A 26984-nucleotide genomic window follows, 5' to 3' on the forward strand; every position below is an offset into this window, starting at 1 on the left:
AAGGTTTCTAAGTTTTCTAAATGGAAAATGAGCATCATCAGTATTTTCTTCCCCCGTATTTCATTTTACTGAGTTAAAAAAAAATCTTTTACTATATATAAAAAAGAAGAATAAAATGAAATAGCAGAAGAAGAATTTATGGTGGTCAACTTTAATAAACTGGCAAGTAAGGATATCTTTAATTAAGGAAGGCAAGGGCTAAATAATATTATAGTTGCCATCTGTTAAGCTCCAACTGTATGCCACAATTAGACTAGATGCTTTACATAAGTTATCTAGTTTACTCATTGAAAAAGCTCAGGAATTATTGGCACTGTTCTTACTTTCTTTTTATAGCTAAAGAGACTTGGCACTGGAAAGATTAGAGTAGTTGCCTAAAGGTGCCCTGTATACAAGAGGCAGAGCTAGGATTCAGACTCAGTCCTGCTTTTCATCGTACAGAGTGTTGAACTAGAGTTGCCTCACAGTCTGTGTCAACCAGAGCCACATATATGCCCCTGGGCCATTCCGTTATAAATCAGAAGACTTAGATTAAGTTATAATAATAAAATTTTTTAAAATCCATAGTAAGCTAAACAGACCATCACAAAATGACAAAATGAAATTTAGGCCACATTCTAAATGCTTTGTAAGTGTCAATTTATTTAATACAAGGACCCAGTAAAGTAGATGTTGATAATTATTATCATTTTCAGATGGGGAAAATTAACACAGAGTTAAAAGACATGCCCAAGTTCACACTGCAGTGGCGGAGTTAGGAATCCAATCATGGTGTTATACCACAGCCCATTCTTTGAACCTCTGTCCTACATCCCCTGCTTACGTAGTTACTTCCAGAGCACTCCACTCCTGAATCATAATGCCCTGCCTCTGGCAGTTAAACTCGGTGCTGTGGCTGTGCTCTGAGAGCCAGCTGTCTCACATCCTCCATTCTGCACTAGGAGTACATGGTCCCCTCCACCCCTGGGGTCCTGGAACTGTGTATTCCACTAGCTTACCTCTCTGCCATTCCATTAGAAACTACTTCCTGCAACAACAGTATTCCTTCTGGATCTTTTTATTGTGTTTCAGGTAACACTTTAAAACCTTGAGCCATATTATTTTAGATTCTCTAGTGATGGGATCATAGCTATATTTTTTTTCCTGAATGTTTTGGAACCCACTTTCCCGGGTTCTTGCACAGTTGTCTGAATCCATAGCCCTCAGCACCTCTTCTTCTCTAACCTGATTGTTCCCTCCTGCTGGCCCACTTTGTTTTCAGAACTCATGGCTTGTCATTAGGCAAAGGCCTCTTCAACCAATTGGAATGCCCCCTTTGTTGTTTGGCTCTAATCAAAGCCTGACTGTTCCCTAATGAACACACTCCCCTGGGGTTCTCACGAGTATTGGTCCTGCAGGTCATAGATCAAAAGTGGGGTGTGGGTTTCTTTGACTCCTTGAAACTTATGCCCTCAAGGCCCCCAGATACTGGATTTCCTACTTGCTATTCTCTGATGCCGTTCTCTGTATTTCCAACTCACCTACTCAGCTAACTTGTCCCCAAAGAGCCTCTGCTCTCCATGGAGACCTCCAGTCCTCAACCTTACCACCACTTCAGTGTGCCTCAGCCCCCTCACATTCTTTTCCTCACTCTTCCTCTCCTCCTGAGCCTACTTACGTCTTCTTGTCTACACCAGGAGCAGTGTCCCCTCTCTCTCCTGCTCCTTTCATCCCCCATGATCACTGTAGCCTGGGTTAAACCCACCTTGGCCAGTTCTCCCTCTGTTTGAATCCTCCACCCAAGCAGCAAAATGAGACAAGAAGAAGACAAAGCAAAAATAATAAAGAGAACACATCCATGTTTCAACTTCTTGACCACACCTTCAACAAATCCTGTACTTCCCAAGTCAACCCACTGATCTTCCTGCTGGTGCTTGAAGGTACCATTCCCGATCCTCCCAGGGGACTTTACCTTTATTACTCCTCCTCCTGGGCCTTCTCCTGGCTTCCCCCCTTCACTTCATCCAGGATATGCTTGAATTCCACTCCTGAGAGGTCTTTCCTGGTAGCCCTGGCTGAAGTGGCCTGAAACAGTAATGTGCAAAGTTGGATTTGAGCATCTATAGGAGGAATAGGTTGCTTTTGTCCAGGATTGTAACTCCTAGCAAAGATGGTCACTGTCCCCAAGGTTCTTATCATGTGCCCTTTCTGTACTCTGCTGGTGCAAACCAGACCAGGATATCTCTTCTTCATTCTCTCATTCTGCCAGCCAGCTCAGTGAGGTGACATGATTAGTTCCACTTGCCTTCCCCAAAGGAGCCTCACAGCAGGCCTGGAGTTGGTGCCAGACTGGGAATCGGTATTAGGAAAGCACCACCCTGGTTTCTTCTCCAACAGGAAGCCTGCCTCATAGGACTACAGCATTGTCACCCCGTACTGCACCAGCTGCCTCACCACGTGTCCCTCCTCGAGGTTGTGAAGCCACCCTGGAGTGTATCCTTTTGCCTTCCTGTGGTGGGAACCAACTGTATCTTGAAAGTAGTGATGGAAATGTTGCCCTTGATGGGTTTCATCTGCTTCATGGCAATCAATATGAGTTAATCATGATCTGGGTTCAGAAAATCTTGTAACCGTGCTAATACAGGGAACATGGATTACTAGTTGGCACAGTGTCCAGCAACTGCTCTTGCTCCTCTGCCAGCCCAAGAGAGAGCTCAACAACCAATAAATGCCAATAAATAACAGTTGACATTATTATTGATTTTTGAGAAAAGACATATAAAGTTGCAATTTCCTAAAAGAATGTGACTTAGGCAAACTGAAGAAATGGGTCTGTCCTCTGCCATTCCTGTTGATGCCTTACAGACCTCAGTAAGAGTAATAAATGATGTCATCCCCCACTGTACCCACACGCAGAATAATGATGGCCTCTTTCTCTGGAAGTTTCATGAATTACAAAAGTAAAATAATTGACTCAGTTGAATACCAAGTATGAGAAATAAAATACTGAGTGCTGCTTACTCAGTTCTTTGGATTATTGACCTAACTATGGTGCTGGCACTGAAATCATAATTTTTGTCCAAAGTAAGCCCTCTTCTGTGAGGGATAGTAACCGTGACAATATAGAAGCTTCAAAAAATTCTGTGAGAAATGGAAGTATAGATGTCCAGCAGTATTCTCCATAGCATGACATATTGAACTGTGTGCGGCCAAAGAACTTCCTTAGCTAATAATGAGCAGAGTTGTGTTTAAAATCACAAATGTGGTAATGGGGCTGGGTGTGCGGCCCTGCACCTCCCTTCATGACTGAGCCTGACTCTTCACAGCTCAGAGCTCATTCATCCTCCAGGAAAGCTGTCCCCTCCCAGAGTTAGGTCTGTCCCCCGGGACGGCCCCACCCAGGAGGTCACCAGCCCTGGAAGGACCACCCTGCTCGGGTCCGACCTCTCCTCCACCATCCCTGCTCCTGTCGCTCTAAGCAGATGTCGTTCCCAAAGCTACTTCCCAATAAACCTGCTGCACTCATCTGGGAGTCTCAGAATCTGATTCCTAGAGCTTCCAACATACAACATAGACTGTCTACACTTTGAGAAGTCACTATGGTATTTCCAATTTTATAAATGTCATTAATTGTATGATGATCACAGAACTCAGGTAACTAAATGAATTTTGCCATTGGCTTTTGCTATTCTATATGGTATTTTTCCTATTTCTCAAATGAAAGTGGCTTGAATCATCCCAAAATCGAGGAAGTGTGCTGGGGTATTGGGAATGGTCGTAGTTCAGTTATCACACTACATGATTATTTCCAAAACACAACAAAAAGATAGCAAGCAATTGATATTCCCTGACCATTTTCTCAGAGTTTGGCTTAAGACTAGGAAACTGTATTAATTTGTATTAGTTTGATGGCTTAAAACAAGTGCTGGAGGCCAGGAGTCTGAAATGAAGGTGTTGTCCAAGTTGGTTCCTTCTTTGGCCCTGAGGGAGAATTTCTTCCTTGCCGGTCTCCGAGCTGCTTGCTTGTGGTTGTCAGCAGACCTTGGTACTCCTTGCCTTGTGGACACACCTCTGCAGTCCCTTTCTGTTTCACATGGTAGTCTCTTCTGTGTGTTGTCCCTATGTGGTCTCCCCTCTTCTTAAAAAGGTACCAGTTCTACCTTAACCTAGCGTGACCTGTTAACTACTCTTGATTAAGTACACCTGCAAAGGCCCTATTTCCAAACAAAGTTACATTTTCAGGTTCTGGGTGGACGTGAACTTTTAGGGAGAACTAATTAGCCTACTGAGACCAGCTGGGGAAATGAGCAAGATTTGTTTCCCACTGATATCTGTATTTGTGCTGTGGTTACTTTAATCCTTCTGCCATCCTTTTTAAAGAAAACATAGTGAGCCAGATGTGTGCAGCAGGCCACACCCAGTGACAGAAGGCTCCTCCAGGCTTAATCAATTAGGTAATTACTAGCACCAAGAGGGAGTTGATTCGGCAGCATGAGTACAACCAGGGGAAGCATCATTACACAGACTCTGGCCATTAATTTTTAGTCATACTCAAAAAGGAGCTTTGGGAAGAAAACGATTTAGATATTTTATTCACTCTCATATACTTAGCTTTTCAAAGCAAGCTCTGATGAGGTAGTTCACACAATCAAATAGTTTGAGGAAAACACCAAAAGGGATGTTATGTGAATATATTTTATTTGGCCACAGGAAATAAATCCACACATCTCAAGTCAAAGAAAAGAGTAACAAGTCCTGTCTTTGGGGGTTCCAGGGAATCTGGGAATGATCCATGTGCCTGCAAGAGGACCCCATGGTACTGCTAAATGTGTAACAAGCATTCTCTGCCTTCTGCCATCTTTCCTCTCATTTTCCCATTAGCCCACTTGATTATAAAATTAAGGAAATATCAATTTACCAAATAGTGGAGAGAGAACTGGCACACAAAGAGACTTTCTGGGCCAACTAGAGGCACCTAAGAACACACTTAGGGGCATTTCTAAGCATATCCATCCATAAAATATTTTTCTCTTTGCTGTGCAAGCAGAAAGGTTGGTAGAATATGTATCGTTGGAAATGACTTTTGCCTCTGAACTTTCAAACATTTGCATTGATCAATGTTCATCTTCCCCATAATAGGCTAATGTCTGAGCTTGGAACTTGGTTCCAACTTTAATGCACACACACTAGAATACTGCTCCCAGACTTTGGGACCAAGTCTGAGAGAATGAAATGATGCAGGAAGAGAGAGAGGGATTAGAAAACATCTTGACATATAAATCTCTCTTACTTCCCTACCATGGGTCACTAAAATAAATTTAGAGGAAGAGGAAGGGAATTGCTAAGGCCAAAACATATAAAAAATGCTGATATTCAATTGTTTTAACTAACAGAAATTATATAAGTAAATGATTTGACCTAATATAAAAATTTAGGCAACTACTTTTGCCCAGTCACTATGCAAAGTGTCTTATGCATGTATTAGCTTTTATAATCCTCAGCATAACCTTGAAGATAGTTATTATATCTCTATTTTTGATGTAGAGAAGCTGAGGCACAGAAACATTAAATCATTTTCCTGAGATCCCCTGAGATTTGAACCTAAGCCTGCTTCACAAGCCATAAAGCCATTTGGGCCTGGTGAAGCATTACTAGACTTTAGAGTAAGATTATTCCCAAAGTCTTTTGTCAAAATCTTGAAACTAGTTAGGTTCACCTGCCTACAAACTTCAAGGGACATATGAGGATTGTTACAAACTGTTAAGGAGATGTGTGTGGTCCATGGGTCTAGGAATGTCGAAATGAGGCTGTGCTGGAAAGATGCTGACAGGTTACTACGCCCACAGCAACAGGAAGATGGTACTGTGGAGGATAAGAAAAGTCCTTCTGAATATCAAACATTTGCATTTGCAAATATCATTTCAACCTTTGCATCATAATGGATGTGTTTTGTGGAAAAGCAGCCATGTCACTCACTGGCAGCCACAGGATCCTTAGACTGCCTTTATATAAAGTAAAACAATAAGCACTGAACAAGATGGCATTGGTGGCTTCAGGGGCAGTGCAGAAGGGAGGGAAGAGAAGAAATCCCTAGGCTCCAGCTGCTCATGTACACATAAGCAGTTCCATGTATCTTCAGCAGAATGTGAAAACTGATACTTGTAATGTTGATCATGGAGCATCAAGACAATATTAAATGTACTGTAGTGTGGTAGAAAAACAAAGAAAGGTATATTTATTTTAAGCAATTTAACACTAGTTAAAAAAAAAAAAAAAAAAACCTTAAAGTGGCAATGTCTTAGGCCTTGTAGGGTTAATGTTCAGTTTTCTAGGAGAACTTTCATCCACAATGACCCTTCTGAGAGACCCAGACAGATTTTACTGAATGGTAATTATGTCTGTATTTCTGGAACAAGTCAAATAAACTCTTTCATTCGGAGTTTTGCCCATGCTTTTGTTACTTATAAAAGGTTTGATTGGTATGGCAATCATAGTAGAAAGTCATTTATTATGCTGGATCTATTAACACTTGATTCCTCATTAAGAATATTGCCAAATCTGCACTTTTGTTCTTTCTGCTGACAGTGGTTTTCATAGCGCTTCTTGATTTACTTTTATGATTGAAGTTTCAGAAGTAAATGTTTTAATTTAATGTGCACTTGGTGGAACAGATTTGGCCAATGGTTTAGTAAAAGAGTGCCAAGTTCCTGATAGTTTGTCAAGTCTTTCTGGGATGACGTTTGATATAGCAGCTCACCATGTACCACGATGTGTAAAGTAGGTAGCAATAATCCCAGTCATGGCCAGGAGAGTGCCATGGGGCTGATGAAGGGCCTGAATTGCTTGGAGGGCCCTAATTTTACCCTCAGGCCTCATCGCTCTTTTCAGAACAATTTCAAGGCTCTATCCCCCAGAGAACTCCCAGCAATTTCCCAGACAAACCATCTGCCTGTTCACTCCTGGCCATCCACTGCAAGGTGACATCTTTCCAGCACTTCTCAGATCCTCTCCTACCTTCTCCACTCCCCTGCCTAGAGCTCAGAGCATAACTGCTGGGCACTCAGCTCAGAAGTCATCTGAGTGGCAGTCAGCTTGGGAGGATGCTCCACCAGAGTGGGTTCTGTGGCTTCTGTGGCCTCTAATGCAGTAGCTGGTGTGTTTGCCCTTTAAATAGAATTGACCTACTGGCTATGTTCCCAAGGCGATGCTGCATTAATGGCATAACACGTTTTGAAAGGGACCATTCTGGGAATAATACTAAGATTTGGATTTTCTAACTTTCCTATTGGTTTACATCTGTCTGCTCTAGATTAAAGTTTTCTTCATAAGATTCTGCCACAAAATTAAGATTTACCTTATACACTATTCCAAAAGGGAAAAAGCCAATACCCATTTATTCATGAAATATTTATTGAACAACCCAGTCATAGGTGCCAGGGAAGGTCTACTCTACTCTATGCAACAGATAAGGCTGACAGCTAAGACTATAAGACCAGGAACAAGAGTGGGAAAGTAGGCAGACCCTCCATGACAGCGTTGATGTGCCATGTGTGGGAAGGCTGGCACTGGGATTAGCTTTTCTCCATCCTATAAGCGCCCAACACCCAAAAGAATTTTCTCCTGGAGGCTGAATTTATTTTCTTTTTCTTTTTGATTGTGGGATGGGGGTTGAATACTGGGGCTTGACCTTAGGGCCACTGGACCACTGAGCCACATCCCTAGACCTAGTGTGTATTTTACTTAGAGACAGGGTCTTACTGAGTTGCTTAGTGCCTCACTTTTGCTGAGGCTGGCTTTGAACTCGTGATCCTTCTCCCTCAGCCTCCTGAGCTGCTGAGATTACAGGCATGATACACCAAGCCCAGCTAAATTTCTTAATTGATTGATTTCAAGCCACTAACAGAGATTTTCAAAATATGTCCTCTGCCTTCAAATGACTTACTTTTGAGTTGAGCATCTTCAAATGGAACAAAGAACAATTTCAAAGCAAAGTGAGAACTGGATAGAAAGGTATAACAATAATAGCTGACTCTTACCAAGTACTACTTACTATATGTTTATACATTTATATAGTAAGATATAGATAGAGATATACTAATGGGAGTATATATCTATATCTACATTTCTCTTAGTCCTCATAGCAACACTGGGAATAAGGTATTTTAGATCCATTTTACAGATGAGAAACTGGAGGTACAGAGAGGTTAAATGATTTGACCAAGCTCACATCTGGAAGCAAGCACAGCCTTGAACTTGGTTAGTTGGTAGCTAAGGATTGTTCTCTTACACTGTGTTATACTGTCTCTCAATTTTGGTTAAAGGGAAAGTGATTTACTCCTAGTTGCTGAGATAGAGCAGAGAAGGTACAGGCATGGCCTAGGTTGACCTGGGCTAACTTCTTTCAGATAGAGAGGCTGGAGTCTGATCTTGCAGAAATGGTAGGTGTTAGCAGGTAGTCCAGGTGGGCAGAAACACAAGCCTGGGCGTGAGCAACATGGGAGTTCAGTTGATTGGGGAGACATGGTCCCTCACACTTAACAGTACTTTTCAAGGCCAGAAAGGATGGAATCACTTTTGAAATTCACACATGAGGGCTGAGGTTGTGGCTCAGCAGTAGAGCACTCGCCTCGCATGTGCGAGACCCTGGGTTCAATCCTCAGTACCTCATACAAAACTGAACAAGTGAAATAAAGGTGTTGTGTCCAACTACAACTAAAAAATAAAATATTTTTTTTTTTAAAAAGAAATTCACACATGAACCACAGTGGTTAAGTTCCTTTTTGCACTGAACTACAGAGAAAAGTACAGACTATTAAAAATCTAGGTATGACAATTATTTCATAGATAACTATTTTGAAATTTTGAAAAATATTATTAGGAATGAATTTTGAAAGATAATCTATTCAAAGTCACCTTCTGTGTGAACATTCTTATTTATTAACCAACTCTGAGAAAAGCATGATTAAATTTCTAAAAGAGATAGTGTTTTTCCCATTTTACTTTTTCTGGGACCTAAGTGCCTTGGGAAAATACATGGCAACACTGCCGCTGTCACAATCCGGCCTCCTCACTCTCCAAGTCACTGCCATACAGTTAAAATGACAGTAAAACTCAGTTAAATAAGACCTACTGCAAATATAAATCTTCAGTTTGTGTGTGTTTTTGTGCATATGCTTGTGTCTGTTAAGAACAGAGCTTGAACATGGAGGCATTTCAAACAAAGAAAAATATTTAGTGTGATATAAAAATAGTTTACAGTTTGAGTACATTTAGAATCTCAGGAACTGCATACTAATTCTGTGAATATTATATTTTATTCCTCTACCTATTCCCACATGTAGTACTTTATTCTCTTTGAATTGGCTTCTAATGTAGTTTAACCCTGGTTTTGGAAGTGCCCATTAGGTTAATTTCTCTTATTAGTATGAATTTTTCTCCTACTAAGTAAAGCCAGCTAATATATTTTCCCATTTATCATTTCATGTAAAGCAAAAAGTAAATGAGGAAACAATATGATTTCCACTTTGATTTTTTCCCCAAGTCTAAACAATGAAATCAGAGAATCTGTTCTTGAGATCTGGAATCTTGGTATTTGTTGATCCTACGGGATCAACACACTTGATTAGCTGTGAGCCTAGCCCCTAGTCTGACTTAATTCAATGTTCAGTAAATTAATTCAATTTGACTAAAACTAAATTTCATATCAATATAAACATTCATTAAACTGCAAATAACAAGTCATGCAAACTGTTGAAAAGGACTCATTTTTATTTATAGATGGATTCTGATAAGAATAGCATTAAATGTGTTTTAGAAGGGAAATGTTGGCATGATTAATGTGCAGTTGTTTGCATTTTTAATATTTCACTCATGTATCAGATTAGTATTTGTGCACACTGTCAGACTTTATTCTGATCTTGTCAAAACACTTATTACTGCTGACAGGTATAACATATCCACATCAATCCTTAATTCTTTGATTCAATTTTCTAATTGCTTTTTTGGCATGCGATGGTGGCCATTTAGTCTTATGTGATGTATTCATCATATGATATAATAACGCTCTTTATAATTAGATGTGCCATTTAAAGTGCCTGGGCAGGAAAAAAATTACTACAGATTGGAAATTTTTAAATTTCACTACATTTAGACATGGTATGAAGTATTGGTATGTCACTGATTCTGGAGGTTATCCATAAATCATAATCACAGAATGTTGAAGAAGAGAGAGACCCTAAAAATCATCCAGTCTATCGCTCATGTTCCTTTTGGGGCAACTGACTCAGTAACATACTCAAGATCACCCACCTAGACAATACCAAAGCTGGCCCTGGATTCATGTGTTCTGAATACTGGTCAGGAATGGGACATGTATATGTGTGTAAACTTCATTACTGAAATCCTAGCTTGGTTTCTGCTATAAACAGCCAAGCTGAGAGAATGAGAAGCTCCTTGGCCTTAAGTTACATATTTTTAGTAATACTGTATTCTTAGAACCTAGCATAACCTAGTATTGGGGTATAGTTAGAACCTAGATTAGGAACTAGATACCAGAATCTTACAGATCTGAGTTCCAATCCTGAATGTGCCACTCACTAGCTGTGCTACCCTGAGAATATCATCTCATCTCTCTTAAAGTCGATGTTTTAGTCCGCTTTTTCACTGGTGTGACTTAAAGACCTGACCAGAACAATTGTAGAGAAGAAAAAGTTTATTTGAGGGCTCATAGTTTCAGAGGTCTCAAACCCCAGACAGCAGGCTCCATTCCTGGGGGCTCGAGGTGAGGCAGAACATCATGGAGGAAGAGTATGGAAGGGAAACAGCCCACATGTTGATCAAAAAGCAGAGAAAGGGAGAGACTCCACTCAACAGTTACATATATATAAGATACATATATAAAAGCCAAAGCCACACCCCAATTCCCACCTCCTCCAGCCACACCTTACCGTACCTCCAGTTACCACTCAGTTAATCCCTATCAGCAGATTAATTCACTGATTGGGTTAAGACTCTCACAACCCAATCATTTCTTATTTCTCTTCTGAACGTCTTTCTTTAATATTAATAATTTAGATAGAAATTATCATGCCTTATAGTAATCTCATTGTGTGGCCTCTGTGACAAGTTCATTCATTCATCCCTTTGCTTTTTCATCTACGTTCAAGACACCATAATAGAAGCTACAGGTACGATGAAGAATAATCAAAAATGGTGCCTGCCTTAGAGGATCAGGGACATATGACATGTATATCAATACCTATAATAATAGATGGGGAGATACAAGTCCCCAGAAGTTGGCACAGAGTATGGGCGTTTCAAAGAGAAGTGAGTACAGGGAGTATAACAAACAGGACCTGCCCACGATGAGCTTGATTAATGGGTCGAGAGACTGTGTACACAACTGTCATTCAAGGGAAAAAATAAAGAGAACCATAAGAGGAAAAACAAAGTAAAAAGGTAGGACTAAGAACCTCCGACCAGGGAAGGCGTCATGGATGAGGTGACAGCTGAGCCAGCTTTGAGGGATGCTTAAGATCAGAAAAGTAAGAGACCTGTGGGAAGGATGTCCAAGACAGTGGAAGCACTCTGAGTGAAGCAGGTGCAGAACCCCTGGAATCCCTGGACACCGTTGTGGGACAGTGAGATTGTAGGACAGAAATTGTCAAAAATAAAAGATAAAGTTTGATAAGGGAGTAGACATTAAGACTGGTGGCCCTGGTATGCCATTTGAACTCAGTCCACAGAGATCATTAAGTGTCAGCCCTCAAGTCCATTTGGACCCCAGATGTTCTTTTGGTTGGCAGATAGTTTAAAATTTAATGTCTTAAAAGCTAATCAGTGCCTACCACTTTTTATTGTCTTACCTGGAAATTAAGTCAGTCTTCTTAACTGGTATGCACAGTCTAGACTCAGCTTAGTCACCCAGGCTGTGAAGGTAACTGGCATAGGCCAAATCCTGATTTTACCACCTACCAGGTTGGCAGCCTGATTATATTACTTTTAATATAAGAGTTTACTCTTTGAGCTTTAGTTTCATCACCTGTAAAATGGAAACAGTCCCACATCATGGGGTATGATTAGATCGTGTAAATGTTATTATAGCACCAGATATATTGTAAGCCTTTAATAAATATTAGCTATTATTATTAAGTTACCAACCTGGGCCTTGAAGGAATTTGAGTTTGTAAGTCCTACTTTGGGACTATTGAAAGTTTTTGAGAAGGGACATAACATCTTTTTTGTAACCTTCTGAGTCCTTGAGTATCAAGAATTAACCTGGCTTAATTGTAATGGCTAGTCCAAAGGCACCACATGGTTCTGTTGAGTCCCTAATTGCGAGGTCTAGGTTTCCAGTGACTAGCCTCAGCATGATCTCTAGAAGCAGCTCCTTGGCTCACCCACCCTTGGCAAGGGCCAGCAGAAGAAGAAACAGGGAACCAGCTTTGCCCATTGGTGTTTCTTAGACCTGCAGCAACTCATGTGGTGGCAGTTTCCAGGAGATCTTGGGTTCAGCTGGCCGTCTCCCTTTCAGAACACATTATGCATTTTAAGAGCCATAATCTTGAAATCCCTAAGCTTCCAGAAGCTTCTCTGGTAACTTGTCTCTGGTAGCTAAAAATGGAAAGAGTTTAACATAAAATGTTTTGCCCCTCAAAATAATGACTTGAAAATAAGAGTACAGCAGTTTCAAAAACACTAGAGTGATCCAGATAAGTCTTTTGTAAAAGTGCTGTGTGCTTAATAAACAAGGACTAATTACATAATTGTCAGGGATGTTTTCTGGTACAGTCTAACACCAGCTCTTTGCAGTACAACAAATATGAAAATGCCTCGAAGTAAATCTCAGTTGCGGAGTGCTGTAGGCAAACCAACCCTTGCCTTATCTCTCTCAAAGGCAGCCATGGAAAACACATGATAAATTGCACAGTTCAGTGAACATGTTATGTCATTGTGAAATGATTTTGATTCACGCTTATTTATTGCAAAACAACTAAGAAACCTCAAGGTATTAGAAATATTATCATTCGTGGGGTTTTGCTGTTTTCTGTTGTAAAATCCAAGTACTAAGTGTCCCTTTTTAAAAAAAAAAAAATTGAATCCTGTACTGAAAGTGATATTATCCACAAAGTCTTTGGAAATCATTTTTACAAATTATGTGGATTCCTTCCAGAACTGCCAAAGAACTGTGCTAGCAACTAATATTTTAAACATAATGAATAATTCATGTTTTTGCAAATACCCTCTTATAAAAGTTCTTATAGCTAAATATAGACCAAGTTTAAGCCAATTTGATTATAAAATAGAATTATAATCTTTTATATAGTTTATCAATATAAAGAGATTTTAAAATGTTTTCTGTATAATAGCAATAGAAGTAAGAGTGAGAGAATTACTCTAAGGGAGATATTACAGAATTAGCTTTTATGTAGGCCTTGTTCCTTTTCTGAGGTCAAGATGTTATACTCACAGTCCTTTACTGAATCTCTGAAGTTTGAAGTGTTAAATAATTAGGCCATATTCCACTGGAAATTACAGTTATCTTTTACTAATTTTTCTCTCCATTGATGCTTTTGATATTTAAGCACCAGCATTTGATATTTAAAATCTTTCTGTGCTGGTGTTAAAAAAGTTCTAAGGTAGCCTGGCAACATGATCAGCTGACACACTACCAAATCTTACTATTTTTCTAAATTCCCTAAACCAAGAAACTCTGGTTTCTCAACATTTTTTCTGTAATCATAAAATTTTATTCTAATTTTTGCAATCAAGTTGTTTTTACCATGACTTTGTATATTCTAAGTAATGTCAGATGTTACACAGAAAACTGGAAACTAAGAGAGATAAACTTGCCTAGAGATAGAAACTATCAGTTATTTCTTAGACATAGTGAAAGGGATTTGGGTATTTCTAATAAGTTCCTATTATTTAAACTTTGACTTCATTTTACATTCTCTTAGTATATTTTAACCAATTGACCTTTAAATATACTTTGCTTTTACTAAATTAAAATAAATTTTAGTTGCCTAGAAATATGGTTGGAAGCATTCATAGTATTTTTCTTTTAGCTTGGACTATGACATGCCTATTCTCTAAATATTTACATCATCGGAGAATATCTATGTGCTTATGCTGATTTTGACTTAACATTTTTCAAAAATAAGTCTGTTAAATTAAATATAAGCTTTAAAGTATGAAACCGTAGTTCATGCACTTGATGTAAGTAATGCAACATGGCCAAGAGCATTTTCTTGAAACATTTTAATGCCCTTTGCTTCTACTACCATGGCCACTTTCACCTTTATATTGAAAACTCCCAAAATGTATCTATATGAGGATAATTTTAAAACATGAGATTTATGTTGCTATAAAGGAGAAATCCTTTATAACCACATAAAACCGTTGTCACCAGAAATTTCAGTCTAAGTTTTACATGAAAGGGGACATATTTTATCTTTAATGCCTCGTTAAACTTTCTGGAAATGGCAATATTCTAGAATATTCTAGGTGAATGACTACATACGTCTATATTTCTTTTGAAAAGTTCAAATATTATCAGTGGGGGAAAAAACTGAATAAAGCATTTGTTCTAATGATTAAGGCAGCAGCATTTTTTCTTTTTAATTTTGCCTTTTTGCAGAGATGTCGCTTTGCTATAGCAGCCATGTCTCACCTATAGTTCTATGAATGATAGAGCCAAAACAGCCTTTCCTAGGATAAAATGATATCCTCACTGTTTCAAAGATTACATTGTATTTAAATTCTGTGTATACGTTTGTGTGCAGGTGGGGGTGTGCACACGTGTGTGCTTGAGCATATCTTTATGTGGGGGTGGCACATGCTTGTATGTGCACAAGCTGTGTTGTGTGTGGATTTTGTTTTGTTTTGTTTTAAAGAGAGAGAGAAGGAGAGAGACTTTTTAATATTTATTTTTCAGTTAGACACAACATCTTTATTTTATTTTTATGTGGTGCTGAGGATCGAACCCAGCGCCCAGCGCATGCCAGGCAAACGCATTACCACTTGAGCCATATCCCCAGCCCTGTGTTGTGTGTTTTAAGAACATAGACTCAGGAGGCAGTCTGCCTGAGCTTAAATGCCAGCCTTGCTACTTCTTCCCAGCTATATGAATTGAGGAAGTGTTTTTAACCTCTTCCTTCAGGTTCTCATTGTATTCAGGTTGTTGTAAGATTTACGTAAATTAATATATGTAAGTCACTTTTAACTCTCATCCATAATTAGCACTGAAACACTAATATTACTATCATTCTTCTTTTTTTTTTGGTGGGGGGTTTACTGAAGATTTAACTTAACTTAGGGGCACTCCACCACTGAACCACATCCCAGCCCTATTTTGTATTTTATTTAGAGACAGGGTCTCACTGAGTTGCTTAGCACCTCGCCATTGCTGAAGCTGGCTTTGAACTCATGATCCTCTTGTTTCAGTCTCCTGAGCCACTGGGATTATAGGTGTGTACCACCATACCTGGCTTACTATTATTCTCATTATCACATATTCATTTACTTTATTAATTTCTATTACATTACATATACCACTGTATTTGTGGGTGATGATGAAATATGTATGTCACTAAAGTGATATTAAAGATACTTCAACATGAACTCACATGTGAATTTTTTGAAGAAGTCAAGTATATACAAGCAGAGAGGAGAATGGAGTACCCCAGGACAGAGAGGGATAGAGAACAGGGAGATGTGAGTCAAAGGATATAAACTCATAGGAAAAATAAATCAAGAGATCTAGTGTTTAGCAGGGGGGCTATAATGAATAACATTGTGTGGCATAGTGAAATCTTGCTAAGAGTATGGACATTTGGTTCTTTTATCACAGAAAGGAAAATGTTAACTATGTGAAGTGATGGATGTATGAATTTGCTTGACCATGGTAATAATTTCAACATGTATATATGTACCAAAACATGTTGTACACTTTAAATACAGATAGTAAACATAAATTTAAAAAGTAAAAAAATAAATAAATAAAGGTACGCCAACAGAATATTTGAAATGGTGATCGCTTAATTAAATAAATGGGGTTGTGTGTAATGTTATTAGTGAGGGGAAATAATTGGGAAGAAACAACAAACATTGCATAACTTTGTGGCTCACTAGCCGCACATCAGATATAGAGGGGTGCATTCATTTGTTCTAATAAAAAGGGATTGCATGTCTACGCTGGACCAGAGTTAAAATGACCCAGGGTGTGTCCCTGATAACTAGGACTGTGCAGTTGGGCTGACTGGAAGAGGGACAGAGTGGAAAGTAGAACAGTAATGTCGCGCCAACTACACAAACTTACTTGAGTTTTCTTTTTCAGGGGGCTCCCAAACCCATAGCCATCGAACCCTGTGCAGGAAACAGAGCTGCAGTTCTGACGGTGTTTCTTTGTCTACCACGAGGATCATCAGGGGCCCCACCACCTGGGCAGTCAGGTATGGTAAAGGAGGAGACAACAGCAGTTAGACTGAAAAGAAGAAAGTACTGCTAAATAGCACAGTAAGGACCTTTACAGGTCCTAATTTAGAGCATGCTAAAATTTTATTAGCATACAAACTTTCACCCTAGGGGACTTGTGCATTTGGGGTATTTAGTGGCATCAGAGGATGATAGCTTGATATAACCACCTCAGTGCATTTATGACACATTCTTGCTCCCAAGACTAGACCAGTGGAGTCCCTGGGCCAGGTGAACTCGCCCTTAGAATAAGTGTAGCCAGTTTTTGTTCAGATTCTCCTTTGCTACCTGAAGAGCACGGTCTGGTCTCAGACGTAATTATATGTATCCTCATGGATGTTTATTCATTCCTGTGACATTGTCCATTTTGTAAGTATAACTCACAGTCAGATCACATGCCACACTTACTTTTCTTCTTATACATCCTCTTCCATCTATTTATAATTTCTACTATTTTTTCTCTCCTTACTGTTTTCTCTACCCAACTCTTAGGGGAATGGATGTTTTTGAAGGGCAAGGGGGATTTCAAATATTTCTATTCAATTCCCCTCAGATCTGGCAGGTTCTCAGCAGCAGTAATTGATGATGAACTTGCCTCCCCAATTATTTTATCTTTTCTTGCTGCCCCAGTTAGCTTTGACCTCACTCCTCACTTTTCTTGATTTGTGTTCATCCACACACTAAAAGGGAAAAATATACTACTTTATACTTGTAAGCTTTAGCTATTCAAGTAGCAGAATGTTTCCCGTACATGGGAACAGAAGGTTTCTATCATTCATTATACCTAATGATATCTTGTTGAAGGAATTTTTAGCCAAAGTTCATTTTTAGATGTTTATGCAAATAAATGGACATTCTCTGCACTTTCTTGTACATTGAGTGAATGTCTTGCTCTTCTCCTTCCAGCAGCACCAAAGTAAATGGCATGCAGTAGTAGAAGAGTTTGGCCCTGGTCAGATAAGATGGATAATTATAGGTCCTGTGCCCAGCTAATGGAAGTATTGTTTTAAAGGTGGGATGATTTCCAAAACAAACACTTTACTAATGAAAACAAGTCTCTGTGATATACCCCAAGGTTCTTCTAGATCCTTGACAAGATGACTTACTGATGGGGAGAGTGAAGACAACTGCCAATACTCTGTCCCTTTAACCTTTGAAATCCTTTTTGGCTGATTTTAAAGAGCCAAGTAGCAGTGTGGACCATCATTTCTGCTATTTTTTTACAGATGCTTTATGATTCTTAATGCCATCTTGGTGCCATCCTAAATGGTGTAGAACTATACTCTTTGCAAACATTCTCCTATTTTTCACGTTTGGTCTCCTTGATAAGGCTATAAATAGGTGATATAAAATTCTCTTCATAAATGAGAGGAATGATGCATAGAAAGCACTGTATTTCTACATTCAAAGACTGGTGGCGGGGGTATACTAGAGGGTATAGTGAAGAACAAAAAATGCTTACTGCCTGCCTTCCAAGTAATCCTTCCTGGTGATCTATGGCAAAGAACTTACTGCTCTACAGTCAACAGCTCAGGTCTTCAGAAAGCCAAGTACTTGGATGAGTACTGAAAATGTCTACAAGGTTGATAAAGGGAGACAAAACACTGAAACAGCTAACATGCATCTTCCAGAGGCAGAAGAATGAATGATAAGTACTGTGTGCATAATTCAGGATGAGCTGGTTTCTTGTCTTTTAGAAAATCAAATAATTTTTCTAGCCATACTTTTAGAAGTAAGACTCTTCTTTGATTCTATTCCTTTAAAATACAGTATTATCTCTTGTCTGAATCTGTTTTGAAATGTAGTAAAAATATGATAGATGAGTAGATGGACAGATATAAAACAAGAAAACTGTTAATGATAGAATCTAGGTGATGGGAATATACTGGTGTTGATTATAAAATTCCCTCAATTTTTCTATATCATTGAATTTTTAATAATAAAATGTCAGGAAACAACAAAACAAAAACTCTTTTGACTTCATTGCAAAAAGAAGCCAGCATGTATAGAAAGAAATTTTCTAATGTTATCATCTGTTTTCCCTGAACGAGGCAAATAGTGACATCAATATAAAAACCAAATGGATAATTTTCTCCACTCTTTATCAAAATGTTTGGTGTGTGTATATACCAAACTAAAACTTAACCTACAGTCACCCAATATTTGAGCAGAGATACATTCCAATGATTATTGGGAGCTTGGGAGGGAAAGGTTGCCATTAACTATTTCATTGCTAAAATTTGATTTATTGTATTTTTTTTTTTTTGGTAACAAAAAGTCCACACATGTTTTCCTGCTATCCTTATGCCAGAAAGGATGTTCATAATGCTCTTGTTGATGAAGATGGTGGTGGTGGTAGTGGTGTGATCGGAAGCCTGGAAAATGTGACTTTCAAAAAGAACTTCCATCTTTGAGTCTCGGTTAACTTAAATGAAATGAACAATTGGAATATAATTTATTCATTGTTTCTTAGGTTCCTCTCCTAAGATCCCTGTATTCTAGAGAGCCTCTCTCAGGACTGATGCTAGGTAGGAGGTTGGGGACATTGAGGAGGAGTTACAGGAGAGTCTTCATGGACAAAAATACCTGCCCTTACCCCCACTATGTGAAAGACAGAGCCCAGGAGTTTTCTCTTGGCATTTGGGCTATTTATGTCTTCAGATATTCATGTAGCTATTCAATGATTGAATTAGTGTTTATTTTAGGTTAAAAGTCTTCTTACAGTATTTTTTAAAATCTTATACTTCTTTGAAATGTTCCTCCCTAAATGTTAGTGTCATATGCATTATTCATTGCCATGAATAAAAACATTTAGGAGAGAATTTGGGGATATGGGAAGCAGAAGCACCTGTGAGCATGGAGATTGGATTAGTCTGGGTGCTCCAGAAAGGCCCAACCAATAGACCTTACACGTAGGTACCTGAGAGGGGATCATGTGTGTGATGAAGTCCTGCAACAGGTGTCTGAAAACTGCAGAATCCTGTGGTGCTGGTTATGGCTGAGTCCAAGTCAAAAGGCCTCAGAGTTGGGGAAGCCAATGGTCTAACTATCAGTCTGAGGCCAAAGGATGAGAACTTGGGAACCACTGGTGTTAAGACTGGTATTAAGAATCCAAAAGATGGAAAGCTGGAGTTCTGCTATCCAAATGGAGGGAAGGGGAATGTGTCCCATCTCCAGGATATACTCAGGCAGAGATTTACCTTTCCTGTCTGTTCTCTTGGAGTCCCCACACAATTGGATCGTTGTGGGTGGATCTTCCCATCCTGTTCACTCAGAGTCACACTCTTATCTCTCAACAACAGCCTCACAGACCCACTCAAAAACATTGCTTTACCAGGTTTCTATGTATTCCCTGATCCCAGTCAAATTGACAATTAAAATCAACATTGTTAGCACCAAAAAATGAGTGACTTAGAAACATGCAGGTGCTAGTCTGGCCATCTCTTTTCAGTAGTACCTCGTGGTTTATTTCAAATTTAAAATGGCATTGTCTTTGGAGTTCATTCTCTTTCTCCTAATAACTGTTTCAGTAATGTTTAACAAGCAACAATTAGACATGGCCCTGTTAGTGTCTGTCTGACACGTGTGAACCACCTTCCCCACGGCTTTCAACTGATCAGAGATCAAAAGAAAAACTCTACAGATTCATCCCTTAGATTACCCAAGCATTAATCTTTTTAATTTTTTTAATATAATGAATTTAAGTGCTTGTGAGCAATTCTCCCTCTAGGTGGCTGAGAATAGTAAAGCAGAAGATTTTAAACAGGTTTTGTGGCATTCCAAGAGCTGGACTCATCAAGTTCCCTGCTCCCCCCACCAGTAGCCCTGCGGCTTCCTTCTGCTCTGCTGTGAGCAAGCCCCACAGAGCATGCCAGACTCTCGTGAGCTCATGCAGATCTTTGTTGTTGGCACATGTTCATTGTGCAGCCACTTTCTCCTCTGACCTCAAAGTCATTACAAAACTGGCATTCCCATGAAAACAGGACACAGTAAGTAACTCTGGTGCATGACACGGACAACCACGCGTATCTCCAGTCACCCTGGACAGCACTGTCCCCACGAATTTTAGAGTCATATTACGATGAAATGTGGTTAAAGCAAATAAAGCTCTTCAAAAGCATAAATTGAAAATGATAATGACCACTGTCACTTTGTGATGGAAGATTATGGATTTCACAATTTATGGATCCTTTCTAATGAGAAACAGACTAACTTCTCTCACTTGGATTAAAAATCCCAGGGTCCCAAATGTCCATGGTTGCAAAGAAGCTATGTGCTTCAACTAAATGTCAAATTTGCCATGATTCTGTCCCATGTATGATTGACTCTGACATTACCAAAGAGAATACTGCTGGAAAGCCTAGGGTCTTGAAATTTTCTACTTTAGGCTTAGAAGTTTTAGCAGGATGATCAGTTTTTTTAGAATAATCTGGAAACACTGTATAATGTTTAAAACAATAGTATACCTACCCAACTGTGTCATGAATGCTTTTCTTATTTATAACAATGACAAAAAGAACTTTGTCTTACCCAAATGGAAAGAGGTGGAGGAAGAGAACTAGTAATTCTAGTATTAGAAGCTTTCTATGTATATTCATTGGTTTAACCCTCTTAATGACTCTGAGAAGCCGCTTTTACTGATGAAAAAACTGAATTCCCACAGGGATTAAATGACTTGCCCAAGGCCACTATAATCGCCACTATAGCCACTGACTGAGTGAAGCAGAATTCAAACCCAGGGCCATTGAATCCTCAGCCTGAATGATATAGTGCTTCTCTGGATGAAGACAGGGATATTCTGGGTAGCCCTTATTCCTGAAGAAGCTTTAAACCCAGTTAAAGAGGAAAGCCCAATAAGATCTCTACTGAGCACTGGGCTTAAGGGGGCAAAGAGGACAAATTTATCTTTCCTGGCAATTTAACTGCAGCAATTAGGTAAAATATGTGCAAGCTGTGGCACATCTGCTAATGAAACTATGATTGTATGTAATAGCAACAGGGGCAGGCAGTCAGAGGAAAAGAATTTAAACTTGTAAGTTTTAACTACAGACTTAAAGTCACAATCCTGGAGACAGAGACCCAGCTCTGCCACTGGATAGCTGTGTGAACAGGGCAAGTTGCTTAGTATCTGAGCCCTGTTTTCTCATGTATAAGATGATGGGATTGGGTTGGACTCCTAGATGTATTTCACTCTAGCCCCTTGGTATAGTTTCACTACCAAATATGTTAAGACATATTGGGAAAGGAAGAGCAAGTAATTCACTTTTATAAATAAATAAATATATATAGTTGTAGATGAACACAAAATATTTATTTATTTATTTATTTATTTATTTATTTTATGTGGTGCTGAGGATTGAACCCAGTGCCCCATATGTGCAAGGCAAGCGCTCTACCCCTGAGCTCAGCCTCAGCCCCAAGTAATTCACTTTTAAGTTGTATTTTTACTTGTCTTTCCAACTACTCAAGACTAGTTGAGAAACCTTATTTTCCTATGCCTTGCTTGTCAGTGACAAAAATTAATGAGCATCACTCCTTAAATTTAAAAAATCTAAATGATCTGTTAATAAAGTCTATTTCTCAATATTCTTATAAGGAATAAAATATATGTTTGAAAGATGTAAATAGTTCATAGTGCTAATATTAGCTTTCCATTTCTGTGACGGAGTACCTGAGAAAATCAACTTAGAGAAGAAAAGATGGTTTCAGAGGCTGGCTCCCTTTCTAGGCCTGCAGTGAGGCCAACTATCATGGCAGAGGGGAGTGGCAGAGCAAAGCTTCTCACCTGGTGGCATCCAGGAAATAGAGAAAGAAGAGAGGAAGGGGCTGGGTACAATATATACTCTTTCAAGCACACCCTAGTGACCTACTTCCCCCAAGTAGGTCCTACCTCCTACAGTCTCCACCCCCTTTCAATACTGCCATCAAATGATGACTCCATTGTAATTCATCCACTGATGAGATCAGAGCCCTCTTGATCCAGTGGTTTCCCAAAAGCCCCGCCTCTGAACACTGCTTCATTAGGGTCTGAGAGTTCAACAACTGAACCTTTGGGGGACATTCCAGGTCCAAATTATAACAATGCCCCTATTTTAGAAGGGAGTGAAAGGAATCTCAAAATGCCAGTGAGAGGTAGAATGTTCTCCATGATCTCAGAGACAGACTCCAGGCCTGCGGGTTTTCAGTGGAGTATTCTTTCCTCTGAAGCCAGTTTTTAAAAGCAACTCTCCATTTTCCAGAAGCCTCTGGAGTTTCTGTCCCTCTGGACTCCTTTTCCTTCATAACTCTGCCTCTATAAATATCTTCACACTTGTAGAGACACATCTGTTGATCTAATCTTAGCACTTCCTTTGTTAGAGGGAGCTGAATAAGAAATAGAACTACTGAGTTGTATCAAAAATTCATTATAAAAATTCTGGCATGTTATGTTCTTACCCTCAAATCCAAATATTTCTTATAGCCAGTACATGTGTCTTAACAAAGGAGAAAGAAAAAAGTGGCAAAATAAACTATAAAATTAGGCAAAAGGCCCCCAAGACAACAGTGATGGGAATAAATGTCTGAGATTATTATTGATAAATATTACTCTGCTTCAAAAAATATCTAATATTCAAAAGACCCTGAAATCAATAGTAAGAACAACTTTTTCTTCTATCCAAAATGTGGTCATGTGGATTCTTATTTATTACCTTTATTCGTTCAAGAAATATTTGAAAGCATCTGCTCTGCGCCAGCCCTTGATATAAAATAATGAACACAATGGTGCTTCCACCCTTGGGGAAGTTATAGCCCGTGTGAATACAGACACAACACAATCATGCAAATAAACCCATAATGACAAGTTTGTGGTAGGTGCTAGGACAAAAAAAGAAAAAAAAAGGAAAGTCAAATAGTTTTCTCTTCTAGTGAGAGTGATAAACAAAAAAGCCCTTTCCTGAGTCCTCTCTCGTCACCCTGTCTCTGTGGTGTTTGGTGAATAGGCCCCAACTTCCGGAAACCTCCTCCTGTGGTGTTTGGTGTCCCCATGGATCTCAGGCACTGACCTAGGGGAATGTGCTGAGAGGCCCTGACCTCAGAGTGCCTCCCCTCTGTAGGGCCACTTCTCCTGCCCAGTTACACACAGGAGGTGTCCTCAGGGCCCTCCTCAGGGGCTGGCAGGCCCTCTGCACCCCCAGGGGTACTGCTCTTGCTAGCTCCTGACCCTGTGGGGCGTCACCAACACCCCTCACCTCTGCTGAGCAGCAGCACCTTACCTGGCTTTCCTACTCTTTGGATGTGAAGTCACCCTCCCTTCCTCCTCTCCCGTCACCTCCCCCCTTCCCCAGACCAGCTCCTCTCCGGACTTGACTGTTTCTGTGAAGTCCACTTCAGAGTGCCTCAGGCTGCCACCTTGGAGTCAGTCCTCCTTCTTCTCTCTCCCCTTTTCCTTGTAAGCAGGGCAGAGCTCTGTAGACCTGACCCCCGCACCATAGAAAGCACATCTTTTTTTCCATTTTTCCTCCCTCCGTGGCTTTGTTCAAGCTGCCAAAGGAAAGCACAACTCCAGTCCCATCACTCCTTTCCTTGGGAACCTTGGAGGACTTCTCATGGCCTGTTGAACCAAGTCAAGGCATTTATTTATTCTGGGGCATGAGCCCATCCTTGACCTCCTACAGCCCGCCTTCTAGACAGCACCACAGAATCCTCACTACGCCTACCTGTACAGCAGCACTGGCCAGCTGAGGCCCTCGGGCAATTATTTTAGCCTCTCAAACTCTCAGATTCCTCATCTACAAAGTGAGGAAGATGACTTAGTAGAATGTCTTTGGGATCACTGCTACAAGACCATACCTATTTTCCTTCCTATGATCCTGTGTACATACGTGTTCTCACACTTACTGTTGTCCAGTGTACTTGAAATGCCTTCTTCCTTTCAGTGCCCTGTTTTCAAAGCCCATTTTATATGTCACTCCCTCTTCCACAAAGCCATTTCAGTCCCCTCATACAAGTGTGTCCTTGCTCACTGAGAAATCACATAGGATTTGCTGGTTCCCTTCTTTACTGCTTTTTGACATCTATCAAAGTCACTGTGTAAGTTTCTTCACTTTCTCCCCAGATAGTAAGCTCTCTGAGTCCAGTGGCTATGTCTTATTTTATCCTTGAATCCCTACTCGCCAACAAGTTCCTGATACTTAGTAGTTGCTTGGTAAATATTTAATTGATGAACAAAATAAATTATAGACCTTCTTCCTCCAAAAAGACACAGAAAAGATATATATGCACAAATGTAGTGTATTTCACCTCAAGCCCATAATCTTGGTAAAATAGATTTTGTTTTTATGATACATATTGAATTCAAGCTACATATCTTAAAAACCATTAGATTTAAACTTGAAAAAGCACATCTGAGTTCCACCTTTTATGAATAGAAAAATAAATGATTTTGAATCTCATGGAATAAAGGTTCACATATTAGATACATCCAGGACAGATAATCTCACAAAATATAGCTAATAGATCAAAAACATTAATTGCTTAGTCCTGGGGCTTAGGAAACTTACCTGTAGCCACATAGTAAATAATTAGGGATTAAGAATTTAAGACCAGAAAAACTCACCCCAAAGTACTCTCCTAAAGCTTTTCAGTTTTCTTTATTTGTTTAGCTGGAGGGGAGAAATTATCCTCTTACTTTTGAGCATAGCACATACTTTTTCTCTTATTGACTAGTGTCACTGTGACATGATATGGTTATAGTCCTCCCATTTGAGATTTTAAATTTTATCTTTGTGTGATGACTAATTGAAGTGTTGTGGCATTCTCACAGAGAATCAGGGCACGAAGGCATTCAGCAGGAAGCAGCATTTATTAGTGCCAGCACTGGCCCAACAGATTCACATCCAAAGGCTGAGCACTGAAAGCAGAAGGCATTGGGTTATATACCTCTTATTAGTTCCTCCATACTTGCCAGCTCTTTGTCTCCCATATAGTAATACACATTCTGATTGGGCATTCTATTTCTATAGTATAGAGTTGCAACAATGTTACAACAGAGTTGTGGTATGTGCACATTGATACTAATGGTGCCATGTTATCTTTCCTTTGTTTGGAGAAAGTCCCTACCACAAGAGAAATTGAACAATGTATAATGGAAGCAAAGAAAAAAATAAGGACAAGAAACTCAAAGACTAGAAAACACAATCAATTCAACATGCTGCAGAAATGAGTTAGCCCAAAAAGTTAACTCAACTGTTTTTAAGATAAGCAATTAGAAACAAACTCACATGAGAAGTCAAAGATTGAGACATGAAAAATGAGACCAACAGCCCTGAGACACAGCCAACACATTTTACTTTTCCTTTCCTTCTATCCTGCCTGTCACTCTTTCTAGTACTTCTAGAAATGACTGGTAAATAAAAATTGACTGGTTAATAAATTATTGTGGTCAAAGAGGAAAACAGGAAACAAGTAAAGCTCAACTTACAAAGCTAAAGGAGAAAATTAAGATTTGTTTACAGTAAGCACACTATGAAGCAAAAAACACAAAATAAGAATTTCATGGGTAGATAAAAGATAAAGGATAAATTATTTCCACCCCTGGTATTTCTTGTAATAGCCAACACCATGGTCTGTATGAAACTGCCTATTATTTATATTGTAATTTATACTTTTAATTGGTCATGAATTAAAGAGAAAGCTGCTGTCTCAGTGAGTTGATCTGCACATTAAAATACTAGTGTATGGGTAAATAAATCTTTAACTAACAAAGATGTATTTCTCAGAGTTCCAGAGGCTAGGAAGTCCAAGATCAAGGTACCTGGCATAACAGTATATGTTGAAAGTCCTCTTCCTGTTTGCAGATGGTCACCTTCTTTCTGTATGCTCACATGATAGACAGAAGGGCTCTGGTCTCTTCTTATAAAGGAACTAATCCCATCATGAAGATCTATCCTCATGATTTTATCTAAACCTATATACTCCTGCTCAAAGCCCCCCCCCCCCATCTTCAAATACTGTTGCATTAGGGATTAGGGTTCCAACACGTGAATTTGGTGGAAGGTGAGGAGAGACACCAACATTCAGTCCATAGAGGCTGCTTTCTGCATTTTAAGGATGGATGGGTAATTCTAAGTGTCAAAGAATGTTAGCATTTTTAGAGCTCTGGAAATGGTTTTAAAAGTCATTTATTTCTACTTCATATTTTTACAGTTTTTTTAGTTATAGATGGACATAATACCTTTATTTTATTTTATTTATTTATTTTTATGTGGTGCTGAGAATTGAACCTAGTGCCTCACACATTCGAGGCAAATGCTCTACCAATGAGCCAAAACCCCAGCTTCCTACTTCATATTTTGAAAAGAAAACCAACCTGGAGAGCTAAAGATGGGGAGAGATATATCTGTGATCAATGTGTTTGTAGGTGAGCAGGGACTAGAACCAAAATCTTTGAATCCCTCATGCATGAAAGGGCTTTATCCCTCCCTCACATTTATTGTACCATGCTGCAAAATCTAGCTAGAAAAAGAAAATAACAATAATTCACCTCTTACAAG

General features: G+C 39.3%; 1 protein-coding gene across 2 annotated transcripts in view; it reads left to right on the forward strand.

Moving 5' to 3' along the window:
• Atrnl1 (attractin like 1) overlaps window positions 1-26984 on the forward strand; it is a 725103-nt gene that overhangs the window by 610748 nt on the left and 87371 nt on the right. For both annotated transcript variants that reach the window (XM_058581325.1, XM_046450211.2), the window contains one exon: window positions 16316-16430. In XM_058581325.1, coding sequence (XP_058437308.1) covers window positions 16316-16430 — 115 coding nt within the window. The remainder of the gene's footprint in view (window positions 1-16315; window positions 16431-26984) is intronic.

Source organism: Marmota monax, unplaced genomic scaffold (assembly GCF_021218885.2).
Source record: "Marmota monax isolate L192 unplaced genomic scaffold, Marmota_monax_Labrador192_F-V1.1 WCK01_AAM20220418_F8-fsc00004, whole genome shotgun sequence".
NCBI lineage: Eukaryota > Metazoa > Chordata > Mammalia > Rodentia > Sciuridae > Marmota > Marmota monax.